The sequence below is a fragment of the Carlito syrichta genome, unplaced genomic scaffold, assembly GCF_000164805.1.
Source record: "Carlito syrichta isolate Samal-C Ts95f unplaced genomic scaffold, Tarsius_syrichta-2.0.1 Scaffold303991, whole genome shotgun sequence".
Lineage (NCBI taxonomy): Eukaryota > Metazoa > Chordata > Mammalia > Primates > Tarsiidae > Carlito > Carlito syrichta.
In genome coordinates this window covers 1,575-21,748 of record NW_007248087.1, presented here as the reverse complement: position 1 = coordinate 21,748, position 20,174 = coordinate 1,575, and the positions used below count along the sequence as shown (strand labels likewise).

Genomic DNA, 20,174 nt, shown 5'->3' with positions numbered 1-20,174 from the left:
CTCGTTTCTGCAAAAAATTCAAAAAAGAAAAATTACTCAAGTGTGGTGGCATGCACCTGTAGGTCCAGCTACTGGAGAGTCTGAGGTGAGCGGATTGCTCAAGTCCAGGAAGTGAAGCTGCATTGAGCTCTGGTCACACCGCTGTACTCCAGCCTGGGCGATAGAGGGAGACTGTCTCAAAACAAACATACAGACAAACAAAAAAGAGACAGTACTGTGCCATCCTGATACCCTGGTACCAGTGAGTGCTTTTCTTGGTTTCATGGGGCTTTTTACACTTATACCTTTTTTGTTTTTGTCTGTTTTGTTTTGGTCAGTGTGGCTGGCCTTCCCTTTGAACTGGGTTACCTGAGGACTAAGATTTCAGGGTGCTCGTCTGGTATCCCCAGAGGTTGAGATTCATCTAATGCTTATTAGGTGTTGAATCCTATCAATGTGTTAATAATGACTTTAAGACTGTTACCTTAATACAGATATTTGGATCTAGAATGAAGAAAGTTGCTTTCCAAAATTAAAAACTAACCATTTTGTTAATTTATGAACATAATTTTTTTTTTTTTGAGTCGGAGTCTCATTCTGTCTCCCAGGCTGAAGAGCAGTGGTACACTCATGGCTACCGCGGCCTCGGCCTGCTGGGCTCAGGTGATTCTTCTGCCTCAGCTTTCCCAGGAGCTGGGACCACAGACACGCACCATCGTGCCCGTCTGATTTGTGATTTACTGTAGAAGTGAGTTCTCGCCAAGTTGCCCAGGCTGGTCTCAAACCCACGGGCTCTGGCAATCGTCTCACCTCGGCCTCCCAAAGTGCTGGGATTACAGGCATGAGCCACAGCACCCAGCCCTGAACGTAATTTTTTTAAAGACTTTTCACATACCTTTTGTGTGTGGACTGCCTCAGCCAGAGGCTCTCAAACTTGAAGGTGCCTCAGAATCAGTCAGCGGGCTTGTTGACACACAGACTGCTGGACCCGCCGCTCGGCAGGCCGGGGATGAGGCCAGGGAGCTGCCTTTCTGACCGTTGCCAGGTGAGGCTGATGCCCCAGGTCCAGGGAGCGCACTGGAGAACCCCCGGGCTGGCCGCTGCATCGCATGCGGTAGGAAACGGATGCCACTAGGTGGCACCAGAACACTTCTTTTGAGGTAGCCATAGGCCTTGTTGCCAGGTGTTTGTTGATTGCATAGTTTAGGATTATATAAAAGACAAAATTGCAAACTTGCTGAAATTTGGAGCCTGAAGTATTATATATATATATAATATATATATATAAAATGTGTTGATTCTATCAGACCAGAGAAATTACAGGACTATCAAGGTTACGTTTTAAGGTTATCTCCTCTAGGAATGAGGACTGTACGTTTGCTGGCCTCGTTTTCAGTTATGCAGGTCATTCAGTGTCATCCGCCAGTACCTGATGGAGGTCCTGATACAAAACAGAAATATACGTACGTCTCATATGAATGATGAGTACAAATGGTACTCATTCTTCTAAGGTGATGGATCTTGATTGTGTTGTTGATTACTACATTCGCGTGCCACGTTAAAAAGATGATACGTATTGTCCACACGCGTGTCTTGTGCTTTTGTCTCCTGCCTCTGGCCCCTTGGGCTTGAGACGGTTCTGGAGTGTTGAAGGTGTGACATGTGCTTTCCCTTCCTGTTGGCTTCCTTCCTGAGAAAGCTGAGTCACTTCCTTTTTAAGAGCTATTGAGAGGAAAGTCCTGGCTGCCGGTCCCCTCCCCTCGCGTCGCTGTGGAATCTCACTCCATAAATCTGCAGTCCTTCTGCACCCCCTATTTTCCTTCCTGCTGCCTGTCACCACCTGCAAGTCGGCGTCCCTTCTCCACACGGTGGCGTCTGTGGAAGTAATGGTAGGACGATACCTTTTGGAGCAGTAAATGAGTCATGTCTTCATTTCTGAAACAAAGTATGTAGGGTATCTGAATACCATCTGGATTTTTCTAGACTCCTGAGAATAATCTTTCTATTCATTCTGCTTTTCTGTCTGAGGAGCTGAAGCTTGGGCTAGGTTTTAGTGCCCCAATGGAGTGTGAATTTGCCACAGAAGAAACTGAATTGGAGTCACTCTGATTAAGAAATTAGGCTAGCATTTTATTGTATATCCTTAATCATTGGAAAGACTGGAGTCTGGTTTAATGCTAAGCAGAGATAATGGTTTATGGTAGAAGTAGAACAGACTTTTAAATGCCAGATTCTTTTTTTTTTTTTTGAGTTAGAGGTCTCACTCTGTTGCCCAGGCTGGAGTGCAGTGGCATAATCATGGCCCACCACAGCTTCACCTCCCAAGTAGCTGGGACTGCATGTACTCACCACCACACCCAGTTAAGTTTTTGATTTATTGTACACACATGTCCCACTATGTTGCCTAGGCTGGTCTCAAACTCCTGGACTCAAGCCATCCTCTCATCTTGGCCTCCCAAAGTGCTGGAATTACAGGTGTGACCCACTGCAAGCCAACCAGATTCCTTTTTAAAAGACATAAAATGTCATATCTTGTAGTAAACAGAAAGGCGCTTTTAGTAGGTTGGTGATTAACATAGTTAAGCCAACCTGATTATTTTCGAGAAGATTATTTTATTAGACAGACATACTTTTTCCCTCTTCTTTTAGTACTTTACAAATGAAATTATAGCTTGTGCTATATACAAATAAAAGAATTATTTCTATATAGTGGTATTGTCCCTTAAATTATAGTGCTAGTCACGTGTATATTTAAAATTTTTCTACTGTTCTCATTGCAGAAGATAAGGGAGAAATTAATTTTAGTGATGTTTTGCTTAACCCAGTGTATCTAGAGTATTATTTTGACAGGTAGTCAATGTAGAAGTTTCTGATGAGTTATTTGGACATTATTTGGGAACTAAAATTAGAATCTTATGGTGCATCTCAATCTGAACTGGCCACGTTTTATATGCTTATTAGCCCCACATGGCAAATGGCTACTGTCTTAAACAGCAGCAGGGACAGAGATTATTTCACTTTTCAGTGACTCTATCAGGGAAAGGTAAGACATTTAAGGGTATGTAAGTCACTTTGTTATGCAGCCTTTCAGCAGTTTTGGTAAGTATTCAAATTAAACCAGTTGGTAAAACAAGATATTATCTGCTGATTTCTTTTGTACTTGTCACTTCTCTATCACTGGTGTGATCCATATTTTAAAGCATAAAATGCCAATTTTAGAAATTGTTCCGTCCGATTAAAATGGCTTACTTCTGGGGGTCCTACTAGTATTTGCTTCTGTTTGAAATGTCATATGATGATTGGAATCCACGTTCACAGTGCTTTCACATTGTGCGGCGATGTGGTAGATTAGTTTCTCATGGTATTGGGCAAGGCAGGGAGGTTAAGCCTCTCCACTCTGGCAGCCAGAATACTGTACTCTGGTTGCTGTAAATAATTAGGCCTGTCAGCAGCTGACCTTGGAAATGCTAATTTGCTTCCCCCTGGGTGCTGCCCCGGGCGCAGCTTTCTCTCTGTGGGTGGGAGTTAGGAACCCAGTTGGGAGAAGGACTGGAGGCCTTTGGGTAAGCTCCGCGCAGATGTGCTTCTTGCTTCATCTTTGCATGTGACCACGTTGCAAGAGCTTGTTCCGTGCACGCACTACTTAGAGGCCTTGTAGAATCAGACGTGTCTGCCCAGGCTGAGCTGGAGAGGAATCTCCAGTATTGAATCTACCCCTTCATTCTCACTCTCATCTCCAGCAATGGCGGTAGGCTCAAAAATGATGCACGGTCATTTTCAGCACGATTTCCTTCTGTGGCTTAAACGTACTGTAAAAAGGCACGGGAGGCATCTGTTTTTGTTTTTGCATTGCAGTCTCACTCTGTTGCCCAGACTGGAGTTTGTGGCACACTCACAGCCACCCCTTTGTCGACCTACTGGGCTCTGGCGATCCTTCCGCCTCAGCCTTCCAAGTAGCTGGAACTACAGGCACACGCTACCACGCCCGGCTCATTTTTGATTTATGGTAGAGATGAGGTCTCGCCAAGTTGCCCGGGCTGGTCTGGAACCCGCAGGCTCAGGCAGTCCACTCACCTCGGCCTCCCAAAGTACTGGCATGACAGGCTGAACCACTGAACCTGGCCAATTTCTTTGGCTCTGTGCTTATTACTGCTACTGTAGTGTCTGATCTAGAAGAAAGTAGCTGAATAAGTGAGGAGAAAAAAGTGTTAGTTGGAAAAGTCATGCACGGGCGGAAGTGGTAGCTAGCATGAGAGGATCGTTATACGGTTCAGAGTTACTGTCTTAAAACTGGTGGCGACAGCAGTGGTAGCATTTACTCCAAGACAAAGATTTAGCTCCCTCCTCTTTTGGGTAGTGCTTAAACAAAGTAATTTTCTCCCTTTACTCTACAATACTGATTCAAAACATTTGCGCTTGGTTGGTTTTCACAATTCTCGGGTAATCGTTAGAGCTTTATATGGATCAGTCATAGATTATTTATTGGCCCATGTCCTCACAAGGCTAATAATGTAGTTAGCAGGTGAGACAAATAGGTTTCCATGTGACGATAAGGCGAACTATCTGGAAGTAAATGGTGTTTCCAGATAAGGAGGCTGTGTGTGAGTCCATGCTTCCCATCCAGAGTCTGTGACCTTTTGTGTTGTGACCTCACAGCTGATTCTGTGTCCAGTAGGCACACATCTTTTGTAGACTCTGCTCAGTAGATAGGCTACTAATAGCCAACTCACAGTGCTTTTTTGTGTGCCTGGCATGTTATAAATGCCTTGTGTGTATTCATTCATTTATTCCTTTTAAAAATACTGTGGAGAAGCCGGGCTCGGTGGCTTAGCCTGTAATCCCGCGCCTTTGGGAGGCTGAGGTGAGTGGATTGCCTGAGCCCGCGGGTTCGAGACCCGCCTCGGCAGCGAGACCTCATCTCTACAATAAATCAAAAAATTAGTCGGGGCTGTGATGGCTGTGAGCGTGCCACTGCACTCCAGCCTGGGCGACAGAGTGAGACTCCAACTCAAAAAAAAAAAAAAAATACTGTGGGGTATGTAGGAACGTAATTGTTGCCATTATACATATGAGCAAACTGAGCCTTGCAGTTGAACAAGAACCCCATGCGCTATATCTCTGAAGGAGTTTTGTGTTGTTTTATCACCATTACATATTTCAGATTGGAAACATACATTTTAATTGTTTACTCCTTGCATGTTCTCAACCCTCGTAAGTGTGGCTTACTCCTGCTCTGCTGCAGTGAGCTGAGCTAAGTCCTCTTGTCTACTCAGTATTGACCCAGGCCCATGCTCATAGTAGACAGCCCTCTGCCAAGCTCTGTCACCATCATACCTGAAGATGAGTTTCTCATCAAAACCATTCGTAAAGTCCATTCTGTGCTAATTATTGGAGTAACTTAGAAGGTTCCTCTGCTGAGCTATAAAGAAAAAAATACCTGTTCTACGATAGATATTTATTAGCTGATACTTATTAGTCTTTACTAGGATTGTATTTAAAAATCTTGGTTGGACATTGTTTTTGTTAAGCACTGACCAGGCCTTATGTCTCTTTGATCTATGATTTTCCTAAACTTTGGCCTCCTCCCCTACTTTGGGGAGGTGAATCTCCTCTCCTCTCTCTCTCTCTCATTTACTTCCTAAATAAACTATATTTTCCAATCTAAAAAAAAAAATCTTGATTACCATGAGTTGTCTCTATAGATCATTCTTGTTTCATTGTTTCATAAGCCATGACCAAAGCGTCTGCCACTTACTCTGAAAAATGGTAGCTTTAACTGCTACACCTGCTTTAAACCCTGGAGCATAGTTTACAAAAATGTTTGTGACATCACTGGCTGCCTCCTTCCTTACACTCTGTGTCCTTTAGCCCTGGAGACTGGGTTCAAGTGCTACCGGTATGTGCTCTGTAAGCCTCTTGCCTTCGTTCTCATGACTTCCTCTTCCTGGAACGCCCTTTCCTTGTGTGCTCGGAGGGCATCTATTCATCATTGAAGGTTAAGTTCAAGTGCTGTCTTTCTTTTGTAGACTTCTTCCCCCACCCAGACCGAAGGAATCTCTTCTTTGGTTCCTCGCCTGGGCATTCATTCATCAGAACAATAGAGCACTTTTTTGCATCCAGTTGTTTCTAAGTCTGCATTCCCACCACTAGATGTGGGGTTGGAAAAGCTGAGTTGATAATTTCGTTTCCTGGCCAAGCTGTGGCCCTGTGCTCCCTACAGTCTTTGCAGTACCACCGAGCTCGGCCATTTTCACGCAAAAGCAGCTGTAAACATTGTGTGAACAGATGGGTGTGTTGTGACCAATCGTGGGCTGCACTTGACACCCTGGTCTAGATAAACGTCACTCTTTAATAGTCTCTCCTCATACCTGTAAGACTAAGAATGGGTCAAAATTGTACAAAATCAATATAAAGTGACACCGAAAAGGGATTATGGAGGAATGGTTCTTGCAAATAATTGTTTTTTGCTGGCCAGTTCATTAAATTAGGGCATGATTTTTGAGATGTGAGCCTTGACAGCTTCTATACCGTGTATTACTGAAGCATCTTGCTGTAAAGTTCTAGAGTCAGGCATGTTTGTAATGAAGTTCATGTGATTGAATTTCCTCCTTTCCAAAAGACCTTTCCACTTTCTGAAGTTAGTTCTACAGTCTTTACTGAGGGTCTGTTATCTGACGAGCACCATGCTAGAAAAATGCATGTAGGCAGCACCTTCACCACATTCGTAGATCTGGCTACAGACATTGCCCTCTTAATCCTACTAAAATGAAGGAGGCGTTGGACAGACGTGAGAGCTGGAATGCGACTTGCCAGAGGTGACAGTGTCATTTGACGGGAGGCTGCTCAAATCCAGCGTGGCTTCTGCGATACTGCCCCTTGCGTGCATGTACACACACACACACTTGTGCACGTGGGGGCTGCTCAAATCCAGCATGGCTTCTGCGATACTGCCCCTTGCGTGCATGTACACACACACACACACACACACACACACACACACACACACACACATACTTGCGCACGTGGCCATGTCCTCTGCCAGTCCTCATTGCTTTTCTATACAGAGCTATTAAGTTGGGAATGTTAAGTAAAGAATCCCTCATTATGGGATGCAATTTTACTGTAATGAAATTTATTTCAGTGGAGAATTTAGTAATTAAGCACCTGAAGTTCTTCATAATGATGTTTTATTTATAACTTAGTTTATAAGAAAATTTCTCACAGTTAATCGCTCTCTCTGAACTCCATTAGCTTTTTTATTCTTTTGTTAGGTGACTTTTTTTTTTCTGAGTTGGAGTCTCACTCTGTCGCCCAGGCTGGAATGCAGTGGTACACTCATGGCCACCCCAGCGTCAGCCTACTAGGCTCCGGCGATCCTTCCACCTCAGCCTTCCAAATAGCTGGAACTACAGATGCAGGCCACCAGGCCTGGCCAGTTTTTGTGATTTATTGTAGAGGCGAGGTCTCACCAAGTTGCTCAGGCTGGTCTCGAACCCGTGGGCTCAAGCAGTCCTCTCACTTTGGCCTCCTAGAGTTGTTGGGATTACAGGCTTAAGCTACCGTGCCTGTCCTGTTTGGTGACTTTTAAAAAATAGCTTTTTTGAGGTATAATTTGCGTACCATATAATTCACTCGTTTAAAGTGTACAGTTCAGTGGAGTTCTTTTAGAATATTTGCAAACACGTGTAACCGTCAACACAGTCAGTTTTAGAACACTTGATCACCTCACAGAAAGAGACTCTGCACGCTTCAGCGATCACGTTCCTGATTTCCCCACCCCCCTTCCTAAAGAGCTGCTCATCGTCTTGGAGTTTCTGTAGATTTGCCTGTCCTGGACTTTTCGTATGGATGAACTCATGTAGTATGTGGTCTTTGGGCACTGGCTTCTTTCACTTAGTGTAGTGTTTTTAAGGTTCATCCATGCTATGACATGTATTAGTCAGTGCTTCATTCCTTTCTGTGGCTGAATAGGAACTTACCACATTTTATACATCCATTCATTGATGGTCATTGAGTTATTATTAGAGCATTACTTGATGATTTCTTATTAGTAATAAGTAATGCTTCTATGAGCATTTATATCAAAATAGTATTTCAAATTAGTATTTCACTGTAGTTTTGGGTTTTTTTGGTTTTTGTTTTTTGAGTTGGAGTCTCACTCTGTCACCCAGGCTGGAAGTCCTGTACTCAGGCAATCCTTCCACCTCAGCTTCCCAAGCAGCTGGGACTACAGGTGCGTGCCCCCACACCCAGCTACTTTTTTTTTTTCCCTTAACTTTTTGTAGAGATGAGGTTTCACTATGTTACCCAGGCTGGTCTCGAACTCCTGAGCTCAGGCAATCCACCTGCCTCAGCCTTCCAAAGTGCTGAACGACAGGCATGAGCCACTGCTTCTGGCCTCACTGTGATTTTGTTTTGCATTTCCCTGATGATTAAGGATGTCGTGAGCTTACGGGCCATGTGAATATCTTTGGCAAAATGTCTATTCAGATATTAGTTATTTCTGTATTACAAGTCTCGTATCATATATGTGATTTGCAAGTATTTTCCCTTTGTGTGTGTTGTCTTTTCACTTTCTTGATAGTGTTCTTTGAAACACAGAAGCTTTTGCTTATGAAATCAGATTACCTATTGTTGTTGCTCAAGCTTTCGGTGTCCTATCTAAGAACCTATCACTGAATCTAGGTCACGCAGATTGGCCCCTGCTTTTTTCAAGTATTATAGTTTTAACCGCTACAGTTAGACCCATTTTGAGTTAATTTTTGTATCTGGTTTGAGTTGAGGGTCCAATTTCATTCTTTTGCCTGTGGCTATTCAGTTGTCCCAGCACCATTCTTTCCCTGCCCTGTGGCCTTGGCCCCTTGTTGAAATCAGTTGACAAAAACAGGTTTGTTTTTAGACGCTCAAATCTATTTTATCAATGGAATTCTGAAGGCCTTTGTTTCTGCTTGTACCACAGTGTCTTGTTGCTGTTGCTTTGTAGTTATGTTTTGAAATCAGGAAGTGTGAGACTTCCAACTTTGTTATTTTTCAAGATTCTTTTGGGTGTTCAGGGTCCCTTGTAATTCTCTATCGTTTTTAAGATCAGTTTATCAGTTTCTAAAAAGAAGGCAGCTGGGATTCTGAGCAGATTACATGAGTCTGTAGCCCAGTCTGGAGGAGTATTATTATCTTAACAATATTAAATCATCTGATTGATGGCCATGGGATTTTATTTAGCTCTTTCTCTTTTTTTTTAGACAAGATGGTATTCTGTTGCCCAGACTGGAGTTCAGTGGCGCAATCATAGCTCACTGCATTCTGTAACTCCTGACCTCAAACTATCTTCTCACCTCAGCCTCCCGAGTAGCTAGGATTAAAGACATGCACCACCATGTCCAGCTAATTTATTTATTTTTGTAGGGATGGGGTATTGCTACATTGCCCAGGCTGGTCTTGACCTCCTGGCCTCAAGTGATCCTCCCGCCTGATGCTCCCATAGTGCTGGGATTATAGGTCTGAGCCACCAGTCTTCATTTGTTTTAAATTTTAAAATTTTCTTTCAGAATTTTAAAAATTTCTTTCAGCAGTGTTTTATAATTTTCGGAGTGAAAATCCTGTACATTTTTTGTTAAGTTTATTCATAAACATTTTATTATTTTTAATGTTATTGTAGGTGTAGTTGTTTTCTTAATTTCGCTTTCGGGTTGTTCATTGCAAGTGTATAAAAACACAATTGATTTTTGTACATTGATCTTGTGTTCTGTAACCTTGCTGAGGCCACTTATTTTTCCTTTTTTCTTTTTTGAGTTGTCGTCTCACTCTGTCGCCCAGGCTGGAGTGCAGTGGCACGCTCACGGCCACCGCAGTCCCAACCTGCTGGTCTCAGGTGACTTCTGCCTCAGCCTTCCACGTAACTGGAACTACAGGTGTGTACCACCATGCCCGGCTTCCTTTTTTTTTTTAAAGTGGATTTCTCAGGAATCTTTGTATACAGGACTATGCCATCTGCAAGTGGAGAGAGTTTTGTTTCCTCCTTTCCAATCTGGATGCCTTTTATTTGTTCTTCTTGCCTATCTGTCCCGGACAGGACCTGCAGTACGTTGTAGCGTGAGAGCGGTGACAGTGGACACCCTTGCCGTGTGTCCAGCCTCTCAGGCTCAAGTGTGACGCTGGCTGGGGAACTCCCCTTCTCCTGCAGTGTCCTACAGGTGCTCTCCATCGAGAGCGCTTCACGTCGTGCCCGCTGTAAGGAGAAGTGCTTGAAGCAGCCCCGTCCATTATCGCTGAGCGTGTGGCGAAGGGCACATTGTGGGCTGAGAGGCAGTTAATTGACACCTGGCCCAGCACACGCTCACGCAGGTGGAGTAACGCTGTGATGATGCTGTGCTAGAGACCTGCTTGCAGGAAACTTTGGGTGCCCTGGGTGGATGGGCTGATCCAGCTGAGGACCTCGGGTAGAAGGTTTATGCGGGAGTCGGTGACACTCAGGACGAGTAGGAGTTCCCTGTGGGGGGGGAGAGGTTGCTCTGAGTGGAGCAAAGATGGAAACAGCTGTGAACGGCTTGGTGTCAAGACCTGCGAAAACTGACCAGCTAGCCTGCCAGAGCGTCATGGGTGCTGGCAGGGGATGGGGCACTCCTGGCCCAGAGACAGAGGCCTTTATTCCTTGTTGCCCATCAAGCAGTGTGGGGATTATGACTCACCTTGCTATCCTGGCTGCCCCAAGTCCTATGGGGGTGACACGGATACTGTCCCTTCTGCCCTAAGTTCAATGAGGGTGACGTGGATGCTCTCCTGGCTGCTCCAAGTCCCATGGGGGTGACACGGGTGTTCTCCTTTCTGCCCCGAGTTCTGTGGAGGCAACGTGGGTGCTGTCCTGTATGTTTCAAGCCCGATGGGGGCTACGTGAAAGGGCCCAGGGTGGCACTGCAGAGGGTCTGTGTCACCTTGGAGGAACCTTGGGCTTCAGGGGCCCAGGTTCTTCTCCTGAGTGCACCCTACCTGCTCTTTGCATGGAGGAGGCATTGTCTATATTGCACTGTGCTCTGCTCTGGAGGACACATGGTCTCGATCTCCTGAGGTTTTGTTCATTATACAGACATCTGTGAAAAGACTCTGGCACAAAGGGCGGTTAGTGTCTGCTCCCAGGATGTAAGGAGATATGTGAGACCCATGGGGAACTGTTTCCCAGCACTCGGAGGATTTAGGACACCACAAGGATGCTGCAGCTCAGATCTTTTCAAGAATTCCCAGCACATGTCACAGCTCCAGCCCTTCTGTCTGGAGAAGGTGCAGTATGTCTCAAGTAGAAAAGCCGGCCGGCTGGTCAGGAGGTATCCATGGGGATTCTGCTGGCGCTGTCTTCTTTCCCTTGTTGGTGAGGAGGGCTGGCCAGACAGGGGAACTTGGAGCTTTAAGAACCAGTTTTGGAATCAGGTCACTGGGTTCAGACTCAGCTCTGCAGATTGTCAATATTGTGACTTAGAGTAAGTTTCGGTTTTCTCCTTTGTAAAATGGGGGTGGTATTGTCAAATAGCAGTTAATAGCTAGTGAGTTTTTATTTCACTTCATGCCTGCACACGGCTCCCTTATTCTCACCCTAGGGTTGATGTGGGAATTCAATATGTGTGAAGTGCTTTGCACCATGCTTGGCACATAGCATTCACATTTCATCTATTAGTTACTTTGTTTTTGTTGTAATTATTTGGACCCTTTGCAGGTGAGAGAGATGGCTCCTTCAGAGCATTTGGCCCAGAGTTGGTATTGTGCAAAGTCTAGGCAGCCAGGAGCTGAAAGGCAAGTTCTACTGTCCACTAGCTGTGAGAGTTTGAACCAGGTCCTTCATGTCTTTGAGCTTCCTTTTCCTTTCATATAAAAAGATATGAAAGATCTTTTTCATAGGTGTTTCTCATTTGCTGATTTGTTGTGTAAGATTTACTTCTTGGTCAGCCTTAAACACTTGCTTTGGCTGTAACGGGAAATGAGTGGAAAAGCGACTTAGAGTGTGTATCTTGCTGTCAGGGTAGGGGATGGCTCTAAGGGTGTGTGTTGAGGTCTAGGGGGTACATGTATGTTTGGGAGGACATCATATTCTCAGTAGGGAAAAAAATGATGTGGTTTAAGAACCAGAAATGTGTTCCAGTTTTAGAAAAATGAGGATGGGGTTTACCTTCCGGCAAAAAAGAGCAGCGTTCCTGTGGCACGGACTGCAATAGACGTTTAAGCCAGTTAACAAGGAAGGGTCGTGTGAAGCCTCCCATGGAAGATGTGGCTTTTGTTAGTGCTCTATTTCTATTCTCTTGGTTGGAGGCTTCCAGAGCGCTGGGGAGTTTGCTGAGTTTGAGAGAGTTGCCCTGGACTGGCCTTAGCTCTGTTGTCTCAGTGCTAAACTTGGGAGGATTTGGGATCTTGGCTGAAACTTAATAACACAGGCTGCGCGTCCCTTACCTGACGATAAGGGACGCACAACCTGTGGGTCTGAAGTGTTTTAGACTTTGAATTTTTTCAGATTTGGGAATATTTGCGTATACATAATGAGGTATCCCAGGGTAGGACCCAAGTCTAAACACTAAATTTCTTTGTTTCTTGTACACCTTGTGTACCTAGCTTGAGGTATACAATATTTTTAATAACTTGTACATGAAACAAGTTTGTCTTTTAATACTTAGGTGTGGAATTTTCCGCTGGTGGTGTCATGTCACTGCTCAAAAAGTTTCAGATTTTGGATCATTTCAGAGTTCAGATTTTTAGATTAGGGTTGCTCAAGCCTATATGAGAAATACAGCAGTGACTAAAAAAGCCATGTGCGCTGAGCAGAAAGTAGAGCGAACAGGAAAGGGCCAGGACAGTGGCGGTTGGCTCTGGTGAGGCAGGGTAAGGAGCTTGGGCTGTAGGGTGGTGGGAAGCCGCTAAGTGTGTTGAGGAAGAATAGGACAGTTTGTGTGTTACCTGGCTTCTCTGGCTCTGATGTGGGAGTGGCTTCCTAGGAATGAGCCTGGGGGCAGGCTGGCCACTTGGGAGGCTAGTGCAATGACTTGGACTAGGAAGGCAGTAAGGGGTTGGGGAGTAAGTGATGGAACTTGATGGTTTCTTGACTTTGGACATGGAGGAAAGGGAGAAGTCAGCAGATACCCAGGGTTTGGGTCTAGGCATCCATGTTCATAGAGGCCTGTTTTCTCAGAGGGCGCGTTCCTTTGCCGTTGCGACTGGAACAAATTTCCGGAACTTAGTGGCCTAGAACTACACGATTCACAAGCATAACACAGGTCTGGGAGGGCTGAAAGCAAGGTGTCAGCCGGCAGTGCGCCTTTTGGAGTCTCCAGGAGAGTCGCTTCCTTGCCTTCCCTGCTCCTAGCGGCTGCTCACCTCTGGGCCTGTTGCCTCCTCACGCCTTGCAACCTGGCAGCACTGTGGCCTGTGTCACTGTGGCGGACTCGCCTACTTCTCTCTCTCGTTAACAAAGTCCCTCGTGATGATGCTAGGCCCGCTGGGATAATTCTGGAGTATCGCCCCGCCTCAGGGCTGGCTGACTAGCATTATCTCCATCCACGTCCACTGCATTCCCTCTTTCCATGTAACAGGACATAGAGGGTTGGGGGACATCAGGGGGCCCTTACTCCGCTCACGCAGAGGGAAGCAAGTTGTAGAGGGAGAGGAGTTCTGTTTCAGAAAATGGCCAACATGTAGCTGGCCTTTGAGCTCAGGGTAAAGGTGTGGATGTGGAAATGGCTTGTGCATGGGAATCGAAGCCACAGAGTGAGGTGGGCCTCCTGGGGAGAGTGTGTGAGGTGGCAGGAGATGCTGGCCTAGGCCAGTGTCCTGGGGGCTGGGGAGATTTGCAGGCAGTGAGATGGAGAAGCAGCTCCTGGGTGTGGGAGGAAATCTAGACAAATCTGGTGTTCAGGAAGTTGGGCATTGCTTTTGTAGACTAGTGTATCTTTGACCTGAAACAAGACTTAAACGTCTTCTTTTTTTTAACCTGCTTGTATTACAGATCAGGAAATGGAGGCCCAGAGAGGTGACATCCCTTGTCTAAGGTTGTGTACCTAGTTAACAGAACTTCCTTCAGCTGATTTACCACGCTCCAGCCTGAGTTCGTTTGCTTCTTTCATTTTGAAGGCAGTGCTGGGAAAAGATTTGGGTGTGTGTGCGTGTGTGTGTTTCAGTGGTAGTCTAAATATGGAGAAAAAAATCTCTGTTATAATGTCTGTTGCTGCTTTTCTAATAAACTTTTTATTTTGGAATGGCGTTAGACTTGGAAAAGCTGCAGATAGTACAGAGAATTCCCACGGATACCCTCACGCAGTTCCCTCACCATATATATTTGTCAAAAATAAGGAGCAGCGTTGGTACCTCACAATTGACTGAACAAAATCACAAACTCCAGACTTTACTCGGTTTCACTAATGTTCTGTGAAAGACATTGTCCTTGATCCAGTCCAGGATACCACATTGCATTGAATCGTCGTCTCCCTAGCTGCTTCAACTTGTTCTTGTTTTCATAATTCCAACAGTTGTGAGGAATCCTGGGTAGGTGTTTTGTAGATTGTCTCTCAGTTGGAGTTCACCTGATGTATTTCCTGATGATGAGGATGGGGCTATGGGCTCTTGCCATGAAGACCTCAGAGGTCGAGTACCCTTCTCATCACATCAGATCCAGGGCCGCGTGTCATCAGCATGGCCAGTAATGTTAACTTGCACTGACTCCATTAGTTTTTGTCAGGTTTCCTTACTGGAAAGGTACTTTTTTCTTTCTTCCCCCTCTACATAACTGTTTTGTTTTTTTTTTGAGTTGGAGTCTCACTCTGTCGCCCAGACTGGAGTGCAGTGGCCGCTCCTGGCCACTGCAACCTCGACCTGCTGGGCTCCGGCGATCCTTCCACCTAAGCCTTCTGGAATTACAGGCATGCGCTACCACGCCTGGCTGATTTTTTTGATTTATTGTAGAGATGAGGTCTCGCTGCCCAGGCGGGTCTTGAACCCGCGGGCTCAGGCAGTCCACTCACCTCAGCCTCCCAAAGGTGCGGGATTACAGGCTGAGCCACCAAGCACGGCTAACTGTTTTTTTTTAGAAGCAAGTTGCTAACTCTACCCACACTCAAGGGGGGTGGAATTAAGCTTCACCTCCTGCAGGGATAAGGAGCTACATGAACCCTTTGGAATTCTTCTCTAAGGACATGTGTGTTCCCTGACTCTGCTGCTGCCTCAGAATCAGCCATTTTTCTAAGGAGTCTTTGTTGTTTTTTTTTTGGGAAGTGGCATTAAGAATCCCAGGTCTGGCTCTAGGTGTGCCTTCTGCTCCCAGAATGTAACTTTGTCTAAGCCCTTTCAGTAGGCAGAGCTAGGAAGCATGTGAATGTATCCGAATGCACGTGCATACATGTGTCTGTCATTATTCCTGTATTTGTCCATCTGTATCTCTGTGGAGGTGGACTTGTGTGCCTGCCAGGCTGCAGCTCTGCTTTAGCTCTGCATGGCTAAATTCCTTACATGGATAAGTCTCCCCACCTGCTCACTTGTAACTTCCCTCTGGAAACGTGACTCCCACCACCACCTCCCATTACTTGTTTGCTTGACCCTTGTGTACATGCAGAGTGTTCAGAATTACTAACTTTTACCTCGTGACAACTCCCTTAGCTAGGTTGCTGTGTTTACGTAGGCTCTTTCTGCCTTCAGCCTGACAGCTCTGAGTCCAAACCCCGTTTCCAAAGTTACTTAGGTAGTCCCCCCTCCCCAGTGATGCCCGGCATACATGTAAATGCATTAGGTTCTCGTGTCAGAGTCTGCATTCTCTCCCAGGGTCCCCAGTCCCTGATTGTTGCTTTAATATTGTTCTTGTCCTTCTTTTGTGAGTTAAATTTATTTGGGTTTTGACACATCACAGTCTCCTTTTGAAATGTATACTTATTTTGAAAAAATATATGCAGAAGACATGCTGGGATGTTTGCCAGCAGCAGTGATGAAAGTGTAAGGCTGAGACCAGAGCCGTGATCGAGGCTACAGTCAGGTTTAAAGCAAACAGGGCTGAATAATGCTCTGCTTTCCGAGGTCAGGATTAGCTTATATTTTGAACGTTTCATAGTCAAGAGCCTGGAGGTGCCTGGGTTTAGAGGATTAGGGGGATCTCACGAGGCCAGGAGCTGAGTTATGTCAGTGCATCAAGATACAACTATCAGAATTTGAGGTGATGGTGATGGAATCTGAGTGAGGGGCTATAGGAGGGCGTGGTGCTCGGCCAGCAATCATGACACTGGCAGCTGGCCAGGAATTCTGATGTGAAAAACATTCTCAGAGACCATAAGTACTTGAGAGGAGAGAGACTGTCTCTTGGAAACCCATATAGAAGTGTTTCTTCGGGCCTGTAATCTCGCGCCTTTGGGAGGCTGAGGTGAGTGGATTGCCTGAGCCCACGGGTTCGAGACCTGCCTGGGCAGCGAGACCTCATCTCTACAATAAAATCAAAAAAATCAGCCAGGCGTGGTAGCGCATGCCAATAATTCCGGCTTCTCGGAAGGTTGAGGCGGAAGGATCGCTGGAGCCCAGCAGGCGAGGCTGCGGTGGCCAGGAGCGGCCACTGCACTCCAGCCTGGGCGACTGAGTGAGACTCCGACTCAAAAAAAAAAAAAAGAGACAGAACTTTGGTCCGGAGTAGAAGTGACCCGACCAGAGCCACTCAGCAAGTAACCGGCAGAGCTGGGACAGAGCCTCCCTGGCCTCCCAGACCTGGGCTTTCTCACCCCTCTGGATTCCTACTATGTGGCCATACAGGACCCTGCTCTTCTGGGAGTGGGGTGGGGGCGGTGGTTCACTGGACGAAGGCGGGAGGTTTGGTGAGGGCTGGTTCTCAGAAGCCAGGAGCCCCAGGACCACCTGGAACCAGGCAACGGCAGGGCCTGGGCAAACCCTGGGGGTGGCTCTGACCTTGGTGGGGAAGTCCCCATCCTGGAAGCTCAGGAACTCCGTCTGGAGCCAGCCAGAGACGCGGCTGTCCTCACAGCCCTTCGTGGCAAGCCGGGCACACCAGAAGTCCATGCGCAGCCCACCGTACAGATCCAGCCCATAAAAGTGACCCCGGTCCTCGGGCCCCACCTGCAGCACCGGAGACGGGAGAGGCGTGCACCTTCCTCCGCCCACCCCGAGCCTCCCGCCGCACCCACACCGCCCGCAGCAGCCACTGGGTACCTGGTTGCCAATCGGCAGGCTCTGGGAGGTGAGCAGGGGGCTTATAAAGGCCGTCTTGTGGGAGCTGTCGCACCGCTGCCGCTGCAGGTTGGCCTCCGAGTGGCACTGCTCCAGCTTCAGGGAGCAGAAGCCACAGAGCTTGCAGGTAGACACGTGTCTCCGCCCGAGGCTGTCGCAGACCTGGCAGGAGTGTGGCGAGAGGCTGAGGCTGACTCCGCGGCCTGGCCTCCGCCCTCCAGTGTGGGCCCCACACAAGGTTCCAAAAGCTTATCCGGTTTCTCCCCGCTGCCTCCCCAAGGGTTCCTCCCGGACTTGGCCTTGGCTCTCCATTTAGCCGCCCGCTTCCTGGAGGACTGATTCACTCCTAAGGGGATCCTCGTCGACCTGCAGGTGACACCCAAGCCTGCCACCGCCCCCATCCCTTTCCGGAGCTCCGAGCTCTCTTGCCAAGGGCCGGCCTGACAGGCATCTACCACCGGGTGGCCCACAGCCACCCCCACCTGAGCCCTCTCGGAGAAGAACTCCTAACCCCCCCTCCCCTGGCCTCTGCCACTGGTAACGCCACCGTTCACAGAGGCGAGGTGCCGGTCCTGTGGCCACAATGCTCCCCTCCCGTTTGGGCTCTGCGGGAGCTGATGCCCTCCCCTGCCAGGTGAGGAGACCAAGGCTCAAGTCCACACGTCCGACTGACGGGCAAGCTAGGACACGGGCCCCGCCCTCCTCACTCCAGTCGGTGCCCCGGCTCGAAGACTCTGGACTCCCGGAGTTGTTCCTCGGCAGGGAGCTCCATCTCCCAGCTGGACCCAGCACAGCCGGAGGACATTGCCCGGCAGGCCCGCTTCCTCGCCTCTGCGGACAGCTCCTCAGTATGCGCTGTCTCTCGTCACCTCCTCCCAGCACACAAGGGAGGAACCTCACGTCCCTGACCAAAAGTCGGTACTGATTCCCCTTCCTCCCAGCTGAAACGCAAACAACCGTCATCCCAGAGTTTTGGCATGATGACCCTGGCTCTCTCTGGCTCTCTCTCCTGCTTAACTGCTCCGGGTAAAACGGACTCTTTACTGCCTCTTATGCAAGCCATACAGTCCAGTAGCTCTCGCCTGACCCCTAAACTTTTTTTTTGAGTCAGAGTCTCACTCTGGCACTCAGACTTCACCTGGGCTGGAGTGCAGTTGCAGGATCGCAGCTTACCACAGCCTCAGCTGCCCGAGTAGCTAGGACTACAGGCACGAACCACCATGCCCAGCTGATTTTTTTTTTTTTTTTTTTTGGTAGAGATAGAGTCTCGCTATGTGGCTCGTCTTGAACTCCTGGGCTCAAGCAATCCTTCCCACCTCGGTCTCTCAAAGTGCTGGGATTCCAGGTGTGAGCCACCACACCTGGCTAGTATGCTCATCCTTAGTTCTTCCTGGCATTTTACTCCTCCTTGCCTCAGAGCCTCTGCACGTACTAATCTCTCTAGCAGGAAGCTCACTGGGCCTCTCCCTCTGCCTGGCTCACTGCTTTTAACTTTGGATCTCAGTTTCAACCTCAGTTCCTCTCATAAGCATTCTCTGCTCCTCCCAAATGTGGAGAGCTGTCTTCCCATCTCATTCACCCTCAGGACTCTGTCCCCGTGTGTGTTCTGGCTCTGAGCCCGTCACACTGTCCTGCAGGTTCCCTTGTCTCTCTCCCCTCTAGATTCTCAAAAGACGGGGGACTGGATCTACTGAACGCCCTGCTGGCATCTCAAATACTTAGTAGAGAGTTGGTGTCCAATCAGTATTTGTTGAACAAATGGGCGGGTGGATGGTATACAAGCTTTCAATAAATGTTTGCTAAGTTGTATTCTTTAAAAACCTAAATGTAAAGTGTCTTTTCCTGGGACTAGACTTGTTGAGTGTTGAGGACGCATTAAGACTGGAATCCCTTTTTTTTTTTGAGTTGGAGTCTCACTCCATCACCCAGGCTGGAGGGCAGGGGCACGACCTGCACCTCGACCTGCTGGGCTCCAGCCATCCTTCCGCCTCAGCCTTCCCGGGAGCTGGAACTACAGGCTCATGCTACCACACCCGGCTAATTTTTTTGATGTATTGTAGAGACGAGGGCTCACCAAGTTGCCCGGGCTGGTCTCGAACCCACGGGCTCCGGCAATCCACTTGCCTTGGCCTCCCAAAGTGCTGGGATGACAGGCTGAGCCACTGAACCCAGCCTGGAATCCTTTTTTGCTTTTTTTTTTTTTTTTTTGACTCAGGCTCTCCCTCTGTCACCCAGGTTCGAGTGCAGTGGCATGAACACAGCTCACTGCACCCTTAAACTCGTGGGCTTCAGCGGTCCTTCTGCTTCCGCCTCCCACGTAGCTGGGACTACAGGCAAGCACCACCACACTGGGCTATTTTTTGGTTTTTTTGTAGAGACAGAGTCTTGCTATGTGGCCCAGGCTTCGGGCTGGTCTTGAACTCCTGGACTCAAGTGATCCTCCCACCTCAGCCTCCCAAAGTGCTGGGACCATGCCTGGCCAAGACTGGAATCTCTTTAGAGAGTCCTGGAGTGGGGTCTGTGGAAACTCTGGAAGGAAGCAAACTTGCACCTAAAGCAAAGCTAAGCAAAGCTAGGCACTGGATCAAGAGAGGACACAAAGCCCCCCTGACAGCTCAGAGCGCTGAGGAGTCATTCCAGACGGGACTGGGTGGCAGGCTAGGTCTCCAGGTCTCCAGCCTTCCTCCGTGAAGGTGGGCTGGAGATGCCGCCAGAGGAGGGAGTCCCTCTCGGAGAGACTCTCCCCAGCTGTGCCTCCCGCCATCCCTGCCCACACTCAGCACAGTGCCTGGCCCAGGGGACACGCAGAGGGGGTGTCCTTTCGACAGCAGGGCGGGCATACCGACTTCCCGAAGCCAAGGATCTCTTCCTCCAAGTACTTCCAGGCCTTGGCCGTCGGGGTTATGATGCAGGAGTTCTCCACGATCGAGAAGCACATCACCAGCAAGGCGTCTGTGTGCGGCAGCCGCAGGAGGCTGCAAGGAGACCGCCCTGGCGGTGAGGGCGCGGCCGGG

General features: G+C 48.0%; 1 protein-coding gene across 1 annotated transcript in view; it reads right to left on the bottom strand.

The window, feature by feature from the left end:
* Positions 1–10,445: 10,445 nt before the first annotated feature.
* The window catches only part of ACRBP (acrosin binding protein), a gene marked incomplete at its 5' end in the record, with an annotated part of 11,017 nt that continues 1,288 nt past the window's right edge, over positions 10,446–20,174 (bottom strand). The window contains 4 exons of the mRNA XM_021713025.1: positions 10,446–10,465; positions 16,698–17,049; positions 17,143–17,322; positions 20,003–20,151. Of these exons, the coding sequence (XP_021568700.1) occupies positions 10,446–10,465; positions 16,698–17,049; positions 17,143–17,322; positions 20,003–20,151 (701 nt within the window). The remainder of the gene's footprint in view (positions 10,466–16,697; positions 17,050–17,142; positions 17,323–20,002; positions 20,152–20,174) is intronic.